This window comes from Salmo salar, chromosome ssa14 (assembly GCF_905237065.1).
Source record: "Salmo salar chromosome ssa14, Ssal_v3.1, whole genome shotgun sequence".
Classification (NCBI taxonomy): Eukaryota; Metazoa; Chordata; class Actinopteri; order Salmoniformes; family Salmonidae; genus Salmo; species Salmo salar.
Genome location: NC_059455.1, coordinates 42,113,194 through 42,130,734, shown reverse-complemented (window position 1 = coordinate 42,130,734; position 17,541 = coordinate 42,113,194). Strand labels below are relative to the sequence as shown.

Below are 17,541 nucleotides of genomic sequence, written 5' to 3'. Positions count from 1 at the left end.
CACAAGTGTTCACTAGTCTTCCAGGTACTTTATTACACAACACAGTGTTCACTAGTCTTCCGGTACTTTATTACACAAGTGTTCACTAGTCTTCCAGGTACTTTATTACACAACACAGTGTTCACTAGTCTTCCAGGTACTTTATTACACAACACAGTGTTCACTAGTCTTCCAGGTACTTTATTACACAACACAGTACTCACTAGTCTTCCAGGTACGTTATTACACAACACAGTGTTCACCAGTCTTCAAGGTACTTTATTACACAACAGTGTGCACTAGTCTTCCAGGTGCTTTATTACACAACACAGTGTTCACTAGTCTTCCAGGTACTTTATTACACAACACAGTGTTCACTAGTCTTCCGGTACTTTATTACACAACACAGTGTTCACTAGTCTTCCAGGTACGTTATTACACAACACAGTGTTCACTAGTCTTCCAGGTACTTTATTACACAACACAGTGCTCACTAGTCTTCCAGGTACTTTATTACACAACACAGTGTTCACTAGTCTTCCAGGTACTTTATTACACAACACAGTGTTCACTAGTCTTCCAGGTACTTTATTACACAAGTGTTCACTAGTCTTCCAGGTACTTTATTACACAACACAGTGTTCACTAGTCTTCCAGGTACTTTATTACACAACACAGTGTTCACTAGTCTTCCAGGTACTTTATTACACAACACAGTACTCACTAGTCTTCCAGGTACATTATTACACAACACAGTGTTCACTAGTCTTCAAGGTGCTTTATTACACAACACAGTGTTCACTAGTCTTCCAGGTACATTATTACACAACAAAGTGTTCACTAGTCTTCCAGGTGCTTTATTACACAACACAGTGTTCACTAGTCTTCCAGGTACTTTGTTACACAACACAGTGTTCACTAGTCTTCCAGGTACTTTATTACACAACACAGTGTTCACTAGTCTTCCAGGTGCTTTATTACACAACACAGTCTTCACTAGTCTTCCAGGTACTTTATTACACAAGTGTTCACTAGTCTTCCAGGTACTTTATTACACAACACAGTGTTCACTAGTCTTCCAGGTACTTTACTACACAACACAGTGTTCACTAGTCTTCCAGGTACTTTATTACACAACACAGTGTTCACTAGTCTTCCAAGTACTTTATTACACAACACAGTGTTCACTAGTCTTCCAGGTACTTTATTACACAACACAGTGTTCACTAGTCTTCCAGGTACTTTATTACACAACACAGTGTTCACTAGTCTTCCAGGTACTTTACTACACAACACAGTGTTCACTAGTCTTCCAGGTACTTTATTACACAACACAGTGTTCACTAGTCTTCCAAGTACTTTATTACACAACACAGTGTTCACTAGTCTTCCAGGTACTTTATTACACAACACAGTGTTCAATAGTCTTCCAGGTGCTTTATTACACAACACAGTGCTCACTAGTCTTCCAGGTAGAGCAGGATAAATTCATGACAGGACTGAGAGAAAATCTGCATTTATTCATCAAATGTTGTAGCTACAGTATAATATTGCCAATAAGTGTATTTCAAGGACTGAACTTATACTGATCTACATTTGCCTTTTGGTTTAATGTGTTATTATTTCAAGAAAATGTATTCTAATCATTAGTTATGTCAGTATACAAATAGTTTCATAAAATGTTCCATCACAAAAGGTCAAGTAGAAATTTGCTGTCTCAGAAAAAACAAATGTAATAAAATCCAGTATCAACAAGCCCCACCTGAAAGACCTTTGTCTTGTTTTCAATGATGGTGGAAGTGTGTGCACATTTTTGTTTATGGTATCAGTGTGTGTGTGTGTGGGTGTCAGACGAGAGATGAGAAAACAAGTGGCACAGGTTTTACAGGGTCTCAATGGAGGCCTTTATTCCAATTAGACAAAGACGTCATGAATAGCAGTTAGTTTGGAAAATAATGACATTCAAAATGTGTCATTTACCCACAACACAGGTCAACTTCCACAACCCCAGGTCATATAGTAAGTAGTTCCAGGGTTGTAAAATTACAGTTACTTTCCCCAAATTCCCCAGGTTTTCCAAAACTCCTGGTTGGAATATTCCCTGGATCAGGAGTGAATATGCAGACTATCCAGGGAATCCTCCCAACAGTGATTTGGGAAAAATCTGGGAATTTTAGGAAAGTTACTGGAATTTTTCAACCCTAAATTATTCTTTTTTATTATTTTTTTACACAATCAATCTACGTTATGGAACGAATCTTAATACGTTAGTGATTGTTTCCCCAAGTCTCTAACGCTCACCGTCAAGTCAAACATAATTACTATCAAACATCTGTACAACATATTTCCAGTCAGTCAATCCCCCATCCCCCCCAACACACAGGTTGCATCCAAAATGTTACCTTGTTCATTCTCTTTATAGTGCACTACCTTTGATCAGAGCTCTGGTTAAAAGTAGTGTACTATGAAGGGAATAGGGTACCATTTGACACAACACACTACAGCTGTACATATTATTGAACAGAACTTTCATTTATTAATGGTTTCCTTATTCACCACCAGTCAGAGGACCAGTTCTGTATTTTGAAGTTGAAATCTGACTGATAGGAGAAGATTTCTTCTGAAAACCAGAGAAGCAGAATAGTTTTGGTATGATGGCTGAAGAAAAACCATGAGTCAGTTACTTTGTCCCAAATGGAACCCTATTCCCTATATAGTGCACTACCTTTGGCCAGAAGTAGTGCACTTTATAGTGAATAGCGAGCCACGTAAGACACAGCCAGTGTGTAGAACGGACAGCTTCACTGAGGAGAGAGAGTCTGTATTTAGAGGAGAGAGAGTCTGTATTTAGAGGAGAGGGATCATTTACGATGGCCATAGTAATCCAGTGAATGGACAGTCAGGATTGGATGTTGCCTTTTGCAGAAAGTCCCACAAAAGCAGCCATGGAGAGAGGAGCAGGAGGGGGAAGCATCTTCCATGTTTGCTGCTAAGAGTCTCAACTAGGGTTTATTGGTTGTGTATAATAAGTCCTTGTCTTACAGGTTTAGTTCGCGGGAGATGGATTCTGAGGCGTGAATGACTACGGGATAGAGGGAGGTGAGTTGGACCGGTCTCTCCTGGGTTGGGTTGAGAGCTCTGCATAATCATGGTGGTGATGGTGTTCAGAGAGGAGGCCTGGGTTGGAGTCATTACAGCACAACGTTACGAAGCATTTGACAACGGAAAACCAAAACAAGTGTTTCTTATTGGACAAGTTCACGTTGTCCCTCTCCGTTTCGTCCCGTTAGCTTCTGTGTCATTCCTAGTGAACATCACCTCCCGTCTCCACCAGTGTAGGGTGAAGTTGCCCCGAGATGCTGATCTTGGGTCAGTTTAGCGTTTCCTCCACTAATGGTTAAGGTTATGATTGTGTGGGAAGGGAAACTGATCCTAGATCAGTACCCAGGGGAAAGTCACCCCTCTGGTGTCTACCTAAAGATGCCCTCGTACTCCAGCAGGATGAGCTCTACTATCTGGTTCTGATAGACCATGTGGACCGCCATGTTCCACGTCTCTGTCTCGGGTCTGAGGAGGGTGGGGCCAAACACTATGGCCACGCTCTGGGTCGTCATACGGTTCTCCTCTCCGTGGTCAATCACCCTGCCGACAGAGAGAGGAGCATTATAGCTAACAGCTATATCATTATAGATGTAGCATCATATAGATAAAACTCAATCACCCTGCAGACAGAGAGAGGAGCATTATAGCTAACAGCTATATCATTATAGATGTAGCATCATATAGATAAAACTCAATCACCCAGCGGACAGAGAGAGGAGCGTTATAGCTAACAGCTATATCATTATAGATGTAGCATCATATAGATAAAACTCAATCACCCAGCGGACAGAGAGAGGAGCATTATAGCTAACAGCTATATCATTATAGATGTAGCATCATATAGATAAAACTCAATCACCCAGCCGACAGAGAGAGGAGCATTATAGCTAACAGCTATATCATTATAGATGTAGCATCATATAGATAAAACTCAATCACCCTGCAGACAGAGAGAGGAGCATTATAGCTAACAGCTATATCATTATAGATGTAGCATCATATAGATAAAACTCAATCACCCAGCGGACAGAGAGAGGAGCATTATAGCTAACAGCTATATCATTATAGATGTAGCATCATATAGATAAAACTCAATCACCCTGCAGACAGAGAGAGGAGCATTATAGCTAACAGCTATATCATTATAAATGTAGCATCATATAGATAAAACTCAATCACCCAGCGGAGAGAGAACAAGTTTGTATTTATTCATTTAACCAGGCAGGTCAATTAAGAACAACTTCATATTTACATTGAGGGCAAGAGGCTATAGCATTGAAAACCTGGGAACTTGGGGAAAGTTAATGGAATTTTGCAACCCTACCCTTAGTTAAACAGTGGATCAATATGAATGAAGCTAACACAACAAGATTATTTTGTCATTTAGTCAACTGTGGAGGTTGACTAACCTCCTGAGGTGTTTGAAGAGGACCTGCATAGTGTCCTGGTTGGGTTTTGGCAACTGTTTGACCCGCTCCTTGATGGACTGGACACGCTGCTTGTAGTCTGGGATCTCTGTTGAGCAAACAGAAATACTGAATACTGTAGCAAAATGTTTTGCAACCGATAACGAAAAAAAGCTTCTCTCATTGGACAACTTCAGCTTGTCCCTTCCTGTTTAGCAGGAAGAACAACAACAGGCTTCACATTCAAACAACACACTGGGCGATTCCTATTTCCTAATCTTTAATGTGATGTAGTAAAGTATAAATATAACATTTACTACATTCACCGTACAGGAGTAGAAATATAGATGGACACTAATACAACATGAAGTAAAGAATTCAACTATTAGAATGGACTAGCCAGGATGTGTATTTGTTGTTGTTATTGTACTCATAATAAAACCAATGGGATTATTATGTACTCACTAATGGAGTTGACAAAGTCATGGAATAATCCATATGTGAAGAGGGGTTCAGGAAGCTCTCTGAAGAACATCTTCAATGCTCCTGTAATCACATGGATATCCTCCCACTTCCCTTCCTCCAGGTTCACCTTCTCATCTACACACACACACACACACACACACACACACACACACACACACACACACACACACACACACACACACACACACACACACACACACACACACACACACACACAGGGTTATTCAGTGTACTACACGTCCATGCATACTCAGGCTGTCAGTACACAGAGAGAGGGGACAGTAGCAGTGGTACCAACCATGATCAAATCAAAGTCTATTTGTCACGTGAGCCGAATTAAACACCTTACACCATTAAAATGCTTACTTACAAGCCCTAACAAACAGTTCAATTATTAAGTAATAAATATGTATTAGGAAAACAATAGATAAAAAAATAAAAAAATAAAAAGACAGTGAATTTAACAGCAGCGAGGCTATAACGGGACACACATAATGTAAATAGATTGGGTAGCCATTTCAGTCTTATTGCTCATGGCCACAGACCTGAGTGCTATGGGTCTGTAGTCATTTAGGCAGGTGATCTTAGTGTTCATGGGCACAGGGACTATGGTGGTCTGCTTGAAACATGTTGGTATACAAGACTCAATCAGGGACATGTTGAAAATGTCAGTGAAGACACCTCGCAGTTGGTCAGCAAATGCGAGCAAATGCAAATCACACGTCCTGGTAATCCGTCAAGTGAATGTTGACCTGTTTAAAGGTCTTACTCACGTCGGCTACGGAGAATGTGATCACACAGTTGTCCGGAACAGCTGATGCTTTCATGCATTCCTCAGTTTTGCTTTCCTCGAAGCGAGCATAGACGTGATTTAGCTCGTCTGGTAGGCTCGTGTCACTGGACAGCTCGCGGCTGTGCATCCCTTTGTAGTCTGTAATAGTTTGCAGGCTCTGCCATATAAGACGAGCGTCGGAGCCGGTGTAGTACAATTCAATCATAGTCCTGTATTGTCGTTTTACCTGTTTGATGGTTCATTGCAGGGCATAGCAGAATTTCTTATAAGCTTGAAAGCGGCAGCTCTACCCTTTAGCTCAGTGAGAATGTTGCCTGTAATCCATGGCTTCTGGTTGGGGAATGTACGTACAGTCACTGTGGGGACAACGTCCTCGATGCACTTATTGATAAAGTCAGTGACTGATATAGTGTACTCCTCAATGCCATCAGAAGAATCCCGGAACATATTCCAGTCTGTGCTAGCAAAACAGTCCTGTAGTTTAGCATCTGCTTCATCTGACCACTTTTTTATAGACCGAGTCACTGGTGCTTCCTGCTTTAATTTTTGCTTGTAAGCAGGAATCAGGAGGATAGAATTATAGTCAGATTTGCCAAATGGAGGGTGAGGGAGAGCTTTGTACGCGTCTCTGTGTGTGGAGTAAAGGTGATCTAGAATTCTTTTTCCCTCTGGTTGAGCATTTAACATGCTGATAGAAATTAGGTAAAACTGATTTAAGTTTCCCTGCATTAAAGTCCCCGGCCACTAGGAGCGCTGCCTCTGGGTGAGCGGTTTCCTATTTGCTTATTTCCTTATACAGCTGACTGAGTGTGGTCTTAATGCCAGCATCCGTCTGTGGTGGTAAATAAACAGCCATGAAAAATACAGATGAAAACTGTCTTGGCAAATAGTGTGGTCTACAGCTTATCATGAAATACTCTACTTCAGGCAGGCAAAATCTATATTACAGTTTTTGATGTGCCTTTGGTAGGATACTCGTGATTGTACCTCATCTAATTTATTGTCCAATGATTGTACATTGGCAAGTAATACTGATGGTAAAGGCAGATTTCCCACTCGCCGTCGGTGGATCCTTACGAGGCACCCCGCCCTGGGTCCTCTGTACCTGCATCTCTTTTTCTTGCCAATGACGGGGATTTCGGCCTTGTCGGGTGTCTGAAGTACATCCTGTGCGTTCTGCTTCTTGAAGAAAAAAAGGAGGTGACTGATCGCTGTCCTGATATCCAGAAGCTTTTTTTGGCGTAAGACACGGTGGCAGAAACATTATGTACAGAATAAGAAATAACGCGAAAAACCCCCACATAATAACACAATTAGTTAGGCGCCCGTAAAACTGCTGCCATTTCTTCTGGTGCCATTTTCTATTGACAGTGACGAGAGAGAGAGTGAAAAGAGAAGACAGCAGCAGGAAAACCTACCATGATTGACAGTGAAGAGAGGACAGTAGCACCTACCATGATTGACAGCGAAGCGTAGTTTCTGGATGACCGCCAGGTTCCCACTCACTCTGTACAGCCCGTCCACATTCAGAGCTTCAGACAGAGGAACACAGAAGAGCATGCACCATCACACAACCATTCACAGTTTTATAAAGGAGATCGACGTTCTGATACCCTTACATATTTAGTTACTGTTTTTCATAGGACATGTGATCCAAGATGGCGTAGCAGTCAGACTTCTTTTTGTCCTCGTCTTGTCGTATCCCATGTATATATCTTTATCTTTTTATATATTTTTCTTCCCATATATTTTTAAAATTTTTCTTAACCTCAACTTCAACCTACTCTCCTGCAATCTGCCTCACCCAATGTGGTATGGATCTGCTATTTCTTTACTTCTGAACCAGAACCCCAAAAGAAGCTAGCCAGCTAACTAGCTACTAGCTAGTAGCCAGCCAGCCACTGCTAGCGGTCATCACCTACCATTAGACGAGACAACTCTCGCCAGTCTGCACAGCGAAACTCAAACTAGAGCAAGTTGGACTTATTTTTCTCCATATCTCCGGATTCCTACCGCAAGCTCTGAACCGTTTCACCTGGATCATCGCAGCTAGCTATCCGAGTGGCCACTCCTGGCTAACGTCTCTGTCCCGAAGCAAGAACCAATTAGCCTGGAGCTAGTATTGCTAGGCCCATCTTCCGGCTAGCCGAAGAGGTCCATCAGCCACTCCTTGGGCTACAATACCGTTTTGACAATCAGCCCGGACCCCCGCCGACCCATCACGACTGGACTACCAACGTAATTTGCCCGAGGGGATTTATCAACTGGCTCCTCCGTCGCGACGTCCCCTGAATGCCCATCTGCTAGCCGCGGCCTGCTAGCTGTCTAGAGCATATCGGACTGTTAGCTTAAGAGGCCCATCGGACAAATTCTTTGGCCACTATACCTATTCTGCCAATTGGCTTGGACCCTTTTACCACACAGAGCCCTGCTGATCCACGACGACTGGTCTGCAGACGTTAACAGCACGAGGGGGCTACAAAATACTTTCTTCCGTCGCGACGTCCCTCTAAGGCCCTTCTGCTAGCTTGCTAGACCCGGCCCGCTAGCTGCCTGAAACGCCATGTCTCTGGCCCGAGCCACTCACTGGACCCCTATGATCACTCGGCTACGCATGCCTCTCCTTAATGTCAATATGCCTTGTCCATTGCTGTCTTGGTTAGTAATTATTGCCTTATTTCACTGTAGAGCCTCTAGCCCTGCTCAATACGCCTTAGTTAACTCTTTAGTTCCACATCCCACACATGCGGTGACCTAACCTGAATTAAATTATGTTTCTAGGGACATTATCTCTCTCATCGTCACTCTGTGCATAGGTTTACCTCTACTGTATTCACATCCTACCATACCTTTGTCTGTACATTATGTATTTGTTGACTTCTGTAACCGTAAAAGCCTTGGTTTCATGCATGTTAACATTAGAAGCCTCCTCCCTAAGTTTGTTTTATTCACTGCCTTAGCACACTCTGCCAACCCGGATGTCCTAGCTGTGTCTGAATCCTGGCTTAGGAAGGCCACCAAAAACCCTGACATTTATATCCCTAACTATAACATTTTCAGACAAGATAGAACTGCCAAAGGGGGCGGAGTTGCAATTTACTGCAGAGATAGCTTGCAGAGTTCTGTCTTACTATCCAGGTCTGTGCCCAAACAATTTGAGCTTCTACTTAAGAATCCACCTGTCCATAAACAAGTCTCTCAACGTTGCCGCTTGCTATAGACCACCTTCTGCCCCCAGCTGTGCCCTGGACACCATATGTGAATTGATTGCCCCCCATCTTTCTTTAGAGCTCGTGCTGTTAGGTGACCTAAACTGGAACATGTTTAACACCCCGGCCGTCCTACAATCTAAACGTGATGCACTCAATCTCACACAAATTATCAATGAACCTACCAGGTACAACCCCAAATCTGTAAACACGGGCACCCTCATAGATATCATCCTAACTAACCTGCCCTCCAAATACACCTCTGCTGTCTTCAACCAGGATCTCAGCGATCACTGCCTCATTGCCTGCGTCCGTAATGGGTCTGCGGTCAAACGACCACCGCTCATCACTGTCAAACGCTCCCTAAAACACTTCAGCGAGCAGGCCTTTCTAATCGACCTGGCCCGGGTATCCTGGAAGGACATTGACCTCATTCCGTCAGTAGAGGATGCCTGGTTATTCTTTAAAAGTGCTTTCCTCACCATCTTAAATAAGCATGCCCCATTCCAAAACATTTGAACCAGGAACAGATATAGCCCCTGGTTCACTCCAGGCGTGACTGCCCTGGACCAGCACAAAAACATCCGGTGGCGTACTGCATTAGCTTCGAATAGCCCCCGCGATATGCAACTTTTCAGGGAAGTTAGGAACCAATATACACAGGCAGTTAGGAAAGCAAAGGCTAGCTTTTTCAAACAGAAATTTGCAAACAGAATGTTCTGGGAGACTGTAAAGTCCATGGAGAATAAGAGCACCTCCTCCCAGCTGCCCACTACATTGAGGCTAGGAAACACTGTCACCACTGATAAATCGGCGATAATTGAGAATTTCAACAAGCATTTTTCTACGGCTGGCCATGCTTTCCACCTAGCTACCCCTACCCCGGTCAACATCCCTGCACCCCCCACAGCAACTTGCCCAAGCCTCCCCCATTTCTCCTTCACCCAAATCTAGATAGCTGATGTTCTGAAAGATTTGCAAAATCTGGACCCCTACAAATCAGCCGGGCTAGACAATCTGGACCCTCTCTTTCTAAAATTATCCGCCAAAATGGTTGCAACCCCCATTACTAGCCTATTCAACCTCTCTTTCGTATCGTCTGAGATCCCCAAAGATTGGAAAGCTGCCTCGGACATCCCCCTCTTCAAAGGGGGAGACACTCTAGACTCAAACTGCTACAGACCTATATCTATCCTACCCTGCCTTTCTAAGGTCTTCGAAAGCTAAGTTAACTTCTCTAGGGTAGGGGGCAGTATTTTCACGTCCGGATGAAAGGCGTGCCCATAGTAAACTGCCTGCTACTCAGGCTCAGAAGGTAGGATATGCATATTATTAGTAGACTTGGATAGAAAACACTCTGAACTTTCTAAAACTGTTTGAATGATGTCTGTGAGTATAACAGAACTCATATGGCAGGCAAAAACCTGAGAAAAAATCCAACCAGGAAGTGGGAGATCTGAGAATTGTAGTTCTTCTTTTGAATCCCTATCGAAACTACAGTGTCTGTGGGGTCACATTGCACTTCCTAAGGCTTCCATTGGCTGTCAAAAGCCTTCAGAAAGTTTTTTCATCATTCTCCTGTAACCGGGCAGAGAATAGGAGCTCAGTCAATGAGTGGACTGCCTGAGGACCAAGGACTTGGCTATGCGCGAGCCCGACAGCGCGCCCCTCCTTCTTTTTCTTCTGGAATGAATAAGCTATTGTCCGGTTGGAATATTATCGCATTTTTACGTTAACTCTTACATCTAGACGTTCCGCTAGCGGAACACCTGCTCCAATATCCAATGATGGGCGTGGCGCGAAATACAAACTCCTCGAAAATCCGAAAACTTCTATTTTTCAAACATATGACTATTTTACAGCATTTTAAAGACAAGACTCTCCTTTATCTAACCACACTGTCCGATTTCAAAAAGGCTTTACGACGAAAGCAAAACATTAGATTACGTCAGGAGAGTACCCAGCCAGAAATAATCAGACACCCATTTTTCAAGCTAGCATATAATGTCACAAAAAACAAAACCACAGCTAAATGCAGCACTAACCTTTGATGATCTTCATCAGATGACACTCCTAGGACATTATGTTATACAATACATGCATGTTTTGTTCAATCAAGTTCATATTTATATAAAAAACAGCTTTTTACATTAGCATGTGACGTTCAGAACTAGCATTCCCACCGAACACTTCCGGTGAATTTACTAAATTACTCACGATAAACGTTCACAAAAAACATAACAATTACTTTAAGAATTATAGATACAGAACTCCTTTATGCAATCGCGGTGTCCGATTTTAAAATAGCTTTTCGGTGAAAGCACATTTTGCAATATTCTGAGCAGATAGCTCGCCATCACGGGCTAGCTATTTTGACACCCACCAAGTTTGGTACTCACCAAACTCAGATTTACTATAAGAAAAATTGGATTACCTTTGCTGTTCTTCGTCAGAATGCACTCCCAGGACTTCTACTTCAACAACAAATGTTGGTTTGGTTCCAAATGATCCATAGTTATATCCAAATAGCGGCGTTTTGTTCGTGCGTTCAAGACACTATCCGAAGGGTAACGAAGGGTGACGCGCGGACGCGTATCGTGACAAAAAAATTCAAAATATTCCATTACCGTACTTAGAAGCATGTCAAACGCTGTTTAAAATCTATTTTTATGCGATTTTTCTCTTAAAATAGCGATAATATTCCGACCGGGAGTCGTTGTTTTCGTTCAAAGACTGATAATCAAAAATGGACTCTTCACGTGCATGCGCGCGCCCATCTCATTGTTCTCAGATCGACCACTATCCAAATGCGCTACTGTTTTTCAGCCATGGGCTGCAAAGTCATCATTCAACGTTCTGGCGCCTTCTGAGAGCCTATGGGACCCTTACAAAATGTAATGTTACAGCAGAGATCCTTTGTTTTGGAGAGATGACAAAGAAGGCCAAGAAATGGTCAGACAGGGTACTTCCTGTACAGAATCTTCTCAGGTTTTGGCCTGCCATTTGAGTTCTGTTATACTCACAGACACCATTCAAACAGTTTTAGAAACGTTGGAGTGTTTTCTATCCAAAGCTACTAATTATATGCATATTCTAGTTTCTGGGCAGGAGTAATAACCAGATTAAATTGGGTACGTTTTTAATCCGGCCGTGAAAATACTGCCCCCTATCCATAACAAGTTAAAAATACCATAAAGATTGATTTTAAACGACGTTTGACATGCTTCTTCAAACGGTAATGGAACATTTTGACTTTTCGTGTCTCGAAATGCACTCGTGCATTATGCCTTTGGATAGTGACCTGAACGCACAAACAAAACGGAGGTATTTGGACATAAATATGGATTATTTAGAACAAAAACAACATTTCTTGTGGAAGTAGCAGTCATGGGAGTGCATTCTGATGATAATCAGCAAAGGTAAGAGAATATTTATAATACTAATTTGAGTTTAGGCGACCCCAGAACTTGGCGGGTGTCTGTATAGCTTGCTTTGATGGTGAGCTATGTACTCAGAATATTGAAAAATGTGCTTTCGCCGAAAAGCTATTTTAAAATCTGACACAGCTTTTGCATCAAGGAGTACTGTATCTATAATTCTTAAAATAATTGTTATGTATTTTGTCAACGTTTATGATGAGTATTTTTGTAAATTGATGTGCACATTCACCGAGAGTTTTGGTGGGAATACATTTTCTGAACATCACACGCCAATGTAAAACGCTGTTTTTGGATATAAATATGAACTTTATCGAACAAAACATACATGTATTGTGTAACATGATGTCCTAGGAGTGTCATCTGATGAAGATCGTCAAAGGTTAGTGCATCATTTAGCTGTGTTTTGGGTTTTATTGACATCTCCTTGCTTGTACTCTCCTAACATAATCTAATGTTTTGCTTTCGCTGTAAAGCCTTTTTGAAATCGGACAATGTGGTTACATTAAGGAGAAGTGTATCTTTAAAATGGTGTAAAAATAGTCGTATGTTTGAGAAATTTAAATTATGATATTTTTTGCTGTTTTGTATAACGCGCTATGCTATTTCACTGGCTGTTGAATAGTGTGGGACGGTCACGTCTCACCTTGCCCAGAGAAGTTAACTGACTTGCCTAGTTAAATAAAGGTGGGGGAAAAAGGGTGATGGATACAGAGGGACACAAAAAGGATTTAAGGGCACCGACCGACGGCCGAGCCGGGGCTTGAATCTCTGTTGCCAGGGTCAGACATTCAACTCACCACACCACTGTTACAATGAGAGACAACTGATTCAGACATTCAACTCACCACACCACTGTTACAATGAGAGACAACTGAGTAAGACATTCAACTCACCACACCACTGTTACAATGAGAGACAACTGAGTCAGACATTCAACTCACCACACCACTGTTACAATAAGAGACAACTGAGTCAGACACATTCAGACAGGAGAAGCACACCTACCGTTGTTTTCCACGTGGTCGATGCACATCGTGACGAAGCTTGGCACGGACGTGTTCTCTCTCTGACAGAGGTCACTCAGACTGCATCCAAACACCTGGTCTAAGACACACAGATATCAACAGGGTTATTATTACAGAGGTCACTCAGACTGCAGCCAAACACCTGGTCTAAGACACACGGATATCAACAGGGTTATTATTACAGAGGTCACTCAGACTGCAGCCAAACACCTGGTCTAAGACACACAGATATCAACAGGGTTATTATTACAGAGGTACAAAGTACTCCGCTACTGGAAAACAACATGCCCTTGTCTGCTAACCATCTGCTAACTGTCCAGGATTCCCAGAAATCCAGGTTGGAAGTTTCTAGAGGTTCTGTTTATTTCCTCTTCCAGCCTGGATTGTTGAAAAACCCTGGGGATTCTGGGGAAGTTATCACAGTTCCCCAACCCTACTGCTCTTTGTAATACCTTTGATGTAGCCCTTGTCTCTGACTGTCTGCAGAGTGGGTCTGCGTGTCAGGAACTTCTTCAGCTTGATTCTGGTCTTCTTGTTGTCTGACGCATCCATACTGGTGGAACTCTTCATGGCTACAGACCAATGACAACGGGAGATGACTTAACACCCTGACACACATAGGGACAGTTTCCTGGACACAATTCAAGCCTTGTCCTGGACTAAACATCTCTTTTTCTAGAGGTTCTCCATTGAGTGATCTTTTAGTCCTGGACTGCTGGTCTATAATGATGAACAGAAACATCCTTAGTAGACAAAGAGGAGAGGTCTCAGACAGACATGATGCTCTGACCTCGGCTCTTCTTAGAGTCTCTGTGCTCTTTCTCCTTGTCTTGTTTCTCCGCTCCAGGAGACTCTGGCATGTCCTCCTCTATGGCCTCATCTGACTCCCAGGCCTACAGTAAGGCAGGTAACACACACACACACACACACACACACACACACACACACACACACACACACACACACACACACACACACACACACACACACACACACACACACACACGAAGGAGACAGTCAGGAACACACAGAAACAGGTAAGCTACCTTTAGACTGGCACAATGACTAAACATGACAACTCTGCCACTTAGTGGATAGATGTGGAACTGCAGTACAAATCAGACAAGGGTGTGTGTGTGTGTGTGTGTGTGTGTGTGTGTGTGTGTGTGTGTGTGTGTGTGTGTGTGTGTGTGTGTGAGTGTGTGTGTTTGTGCAGACTCACGTGTGTGCTGATGGCGTCCATCAGTGCCCTGTACCAGTCATTGATGACGCCGTCGTTCTCTGACTGGATCAGCAGCTCTGTACTCTGATGGGTTTTCAGCTGCAAGGAGACCAAGTTTTATTGAATATTGAATATTTAAAACATAGAATACATACAACATACATTTCATCAGAAGGTAGCCAGCTAATTAGCTAAATTACTAGCTATTTAGTCATTGTTAGCCACTGCTAGCAGCCTTTACCCTCTGCTCAGGCACCAGACGATTTTTTTGCCTGGATAATACCTGCCAGCCTCGGACTGTTTTTCTCCACTACAACGCCAGATTCCTGCCGTAAACCTTGGACCATTACTCTTGATCATCACAGCTAGCTAGCTGCCACTGAGTGACCAAGCCCCGAAGCTAGCTCTGAGCCAGGCGCATCTCCCGGCTAGCAAATGAAATTACCACAATTACAATACCTCTTTCACCATCTGGCCCAGTCCCTTCGTCGATACGGCGCCCCGCCGTACCACCAAGACTGGTCCGCAGACGTAATACCAGCAGCTGTGCCTTCAACCGTCCTTTGTCGGACGACGGAGCAGACACTTGTACTTACCCCGGACTGCTAACTTTAAACGCCGTTTCTCCCACGTGCTAGCCTAGTAACGACTACCTAGCGGCTTCCCTGTTTCATCTATTGCTGTACACTGGACCCTATGATCACTTGGCTACATAGCTGATGCCTGCTGGACTGTTCATTTATCACGGTACTCCACTTTGTTTATCTGTCGGCCCTAGCCCCGAACTCAGGCCCTGTGTGTAGTTAACTGACCTTCTCTGCCCATTCATTGCCATTTAACCTGTTGTTGTTGTCTTAGCTGATTAGCTGTTGTTGTCTTACCCGTTGTTGTCTTAGCTAGCTCTCCCAATCAACACCTGTGAATGCTTTATGCCTCGCTTTATGTCTCTCTCAAATGTCAATATGCCTTGTATACTGTTGTTTAGGATAATTATCATTGTTTTAGTTTACTGCGGAGCCCCTAGTCCCATCGTACATGCCTAACATACCTCCTTTGTCCCACCTCCCACACATGCGGTGACCTCACTCAGTATAACAAGCATGTCCAGAGATGCAACTTCTCTTATCATCACTCAGTGCCTGGGTTTACCTCCACTGTACCTGCACCCCACCATACCCCTGTCTGTACATTATGCCCTGAATCTATTCTACCACGGCCAGAATTCTGCTCCTTTTATTCTCTGTCCCCAACACACTAGACGACCAGTTTTGCTAGCCTTTAGCCATACCCTCATCCTACTCCTCCTCTGTTCCTCGGGTGATGTGGAGTTTAACCCAGGCCCTGCGTGTCCCCAGGCACTCTCATTTGTTGACTTCTGTAATCGAAAAAGCCTTGGTTTCATGCATGTTAACATCAGAAGCCTCCTCCCTAAGTTTGTTTTATTCCCTGCTTTAGCACACTCTGCCAACCCTGATGTCCTGCCGTGTCTGAATCCTGGCTTAGGAAGGCCACCAGAAATTCTGAGATTTCCATACCCAACTACAAAATGTTTCGTCAAGATAGAACTGCCAAAGGGGGAGGAGTTGCAATATACGGCAGAGATAGCTTGCAAAGTTCTGTCATACTTTCCAGGTCTATGTCCAAACAGTTCGAGCTTCTAATTTTAAAAATGAATCTCTCCAGAAATAAGTCTCTCACTGTTGCTGCCTGTTATAGACCCCCCTCTGTTCCCAGCTGTGCCCTGGACACCATATGTGAATTGATTGCCCCCCATCTATCTTCAGAGTTCGTTCTGTTAGGTGACCTAAACTGGGATATGCTTAACACCCCAGCAGTCCTACAATCTAAGCTAGATGCCCTCAATCTCACACAAATTATCAAGAAAACCACCAGGTACAACCCTAAATCCGTAAACATGGGCACCCTCATAGATATTATCCTGACCAACTTGCCCTCCAAATACATCTCTGCTGTTTTCAATCAGGTTCTCAGCGATCACTGCCTCATTGCCTGCATCCGCTATGGGTCTGCGGTCAAACGACCACCCCTCATCACTGTCAAACGCTCCCTAAAACACTTCTGCTAGCAGGCCTTTCTAATCAACCTGGCCCAGGTATCCTGGAAGGATATTGACCTCATCCCGTCAGTCGAGGTCGTTCTTTAAAAGTAATTTCCTTACCATCTTAAATAAGCATGCCCCTTTCAAAAAATGTAGAACTAAGAACGGATATAGCCCTTGGTTTACTCCAGACCTGACTGCCCTTGACCAGCACAAAAACAGGGAAGTCAGGAACCAATACACACAGTCAGTCAGGAAAGCAAAGGCTAGCTTTTTCAAACAGAAATTTGCATCCTGTAGCTCTAACTCCAAAAAGTTTTGGGACACTAAAGTCCATGGAGAATAAGAGCACCTCCTCCCAGCTGCCCACTGCACTGAGGCTAGGTAACACGGTCACCACCGATAAATCCATGATAATCAAAAATTTCAATAAGTATTTCTCTACGGCTGGCCATGCTTTCCCCCTGGCTACCCCAACCCCGGCCAACAGCTCCGCACCCCTCGCAGCTACTTCTCCTTCACCCAAATACAGATAGCAGATGTTCTGAAAGAGCTGCAAAACCTGGACCCGTACAAATCAGCTGGGCTAGACAATCTGGAACCTCTCTTTATGAAATTATCCGCCGCCATTGTTGCAACCCCTATTACCAGTCTGTTCAATCTCTCTTTTGTTTCGTCCGAGATCCCTAAAGATTGGAAAGCTGCCGCGGTCATCCCCCTCTTCAAAGGGGGAGACACTCTAGACCCAAACTGTTACAGACCTATATCAATCCTGCCCTGCCTTTCTAAAGTCTTTGAAAGCCAAGTTAATAAACAGATC

The 17,541-nt window shown here is 43.4% G+C and overlaps 1 protein-coding gene across 9 annotated transcripts in view; it reads right to left on the bottom strand.

Moving 5' to 3' along the window:
• Positions 1–1,855: 1,855 nt before the first annotated feature.
• Positions 1,856–17,541, bottom strand: part of LOC106569568 (rho GTPase-activating protein 12) — a 151,322-nt gene continuing 135,636 nt past the window's right edge. For all 9 annotated transcript variants that reach the window (XM_045694399.1, XM_045694402.1, XM_045694401.1 and 6 more), the window contains 8 exons: positions 14,663–14,761; positions 14,231–14,333; positions 13,893–14,012; positions 13,421–13,519; positions 7,221–7,298; positions 4,953–5,087; positions 4,491–4,596; positions 1,856–3,621 (listed from right to left, as the gene is read on the bottom strand). In XM_045694399.1, coding sequence (XP_045550355.1) covers positions 3,450–3,621; positions 4,491–4,596; positions 4,953–5,087; positions 7,221–7,298; positions 13,421–13,519; positions 13,893–14,012; positions 14,231–14,333; positions 14,663–14,761 — 912 coding nt within the window. In that variant the 3' untranslated portion in view covers positions 1,856–3,449. The remainder of the gene's footprint in view (positions 3,622–4,490; positions 4,597–4,952; positions 5,088–7,220; positions 7,299–13,420; positions 13,520–13,892; positions 14,013–14,230; positions 14,334–14,662; positions 14,762–17,541) is intronic.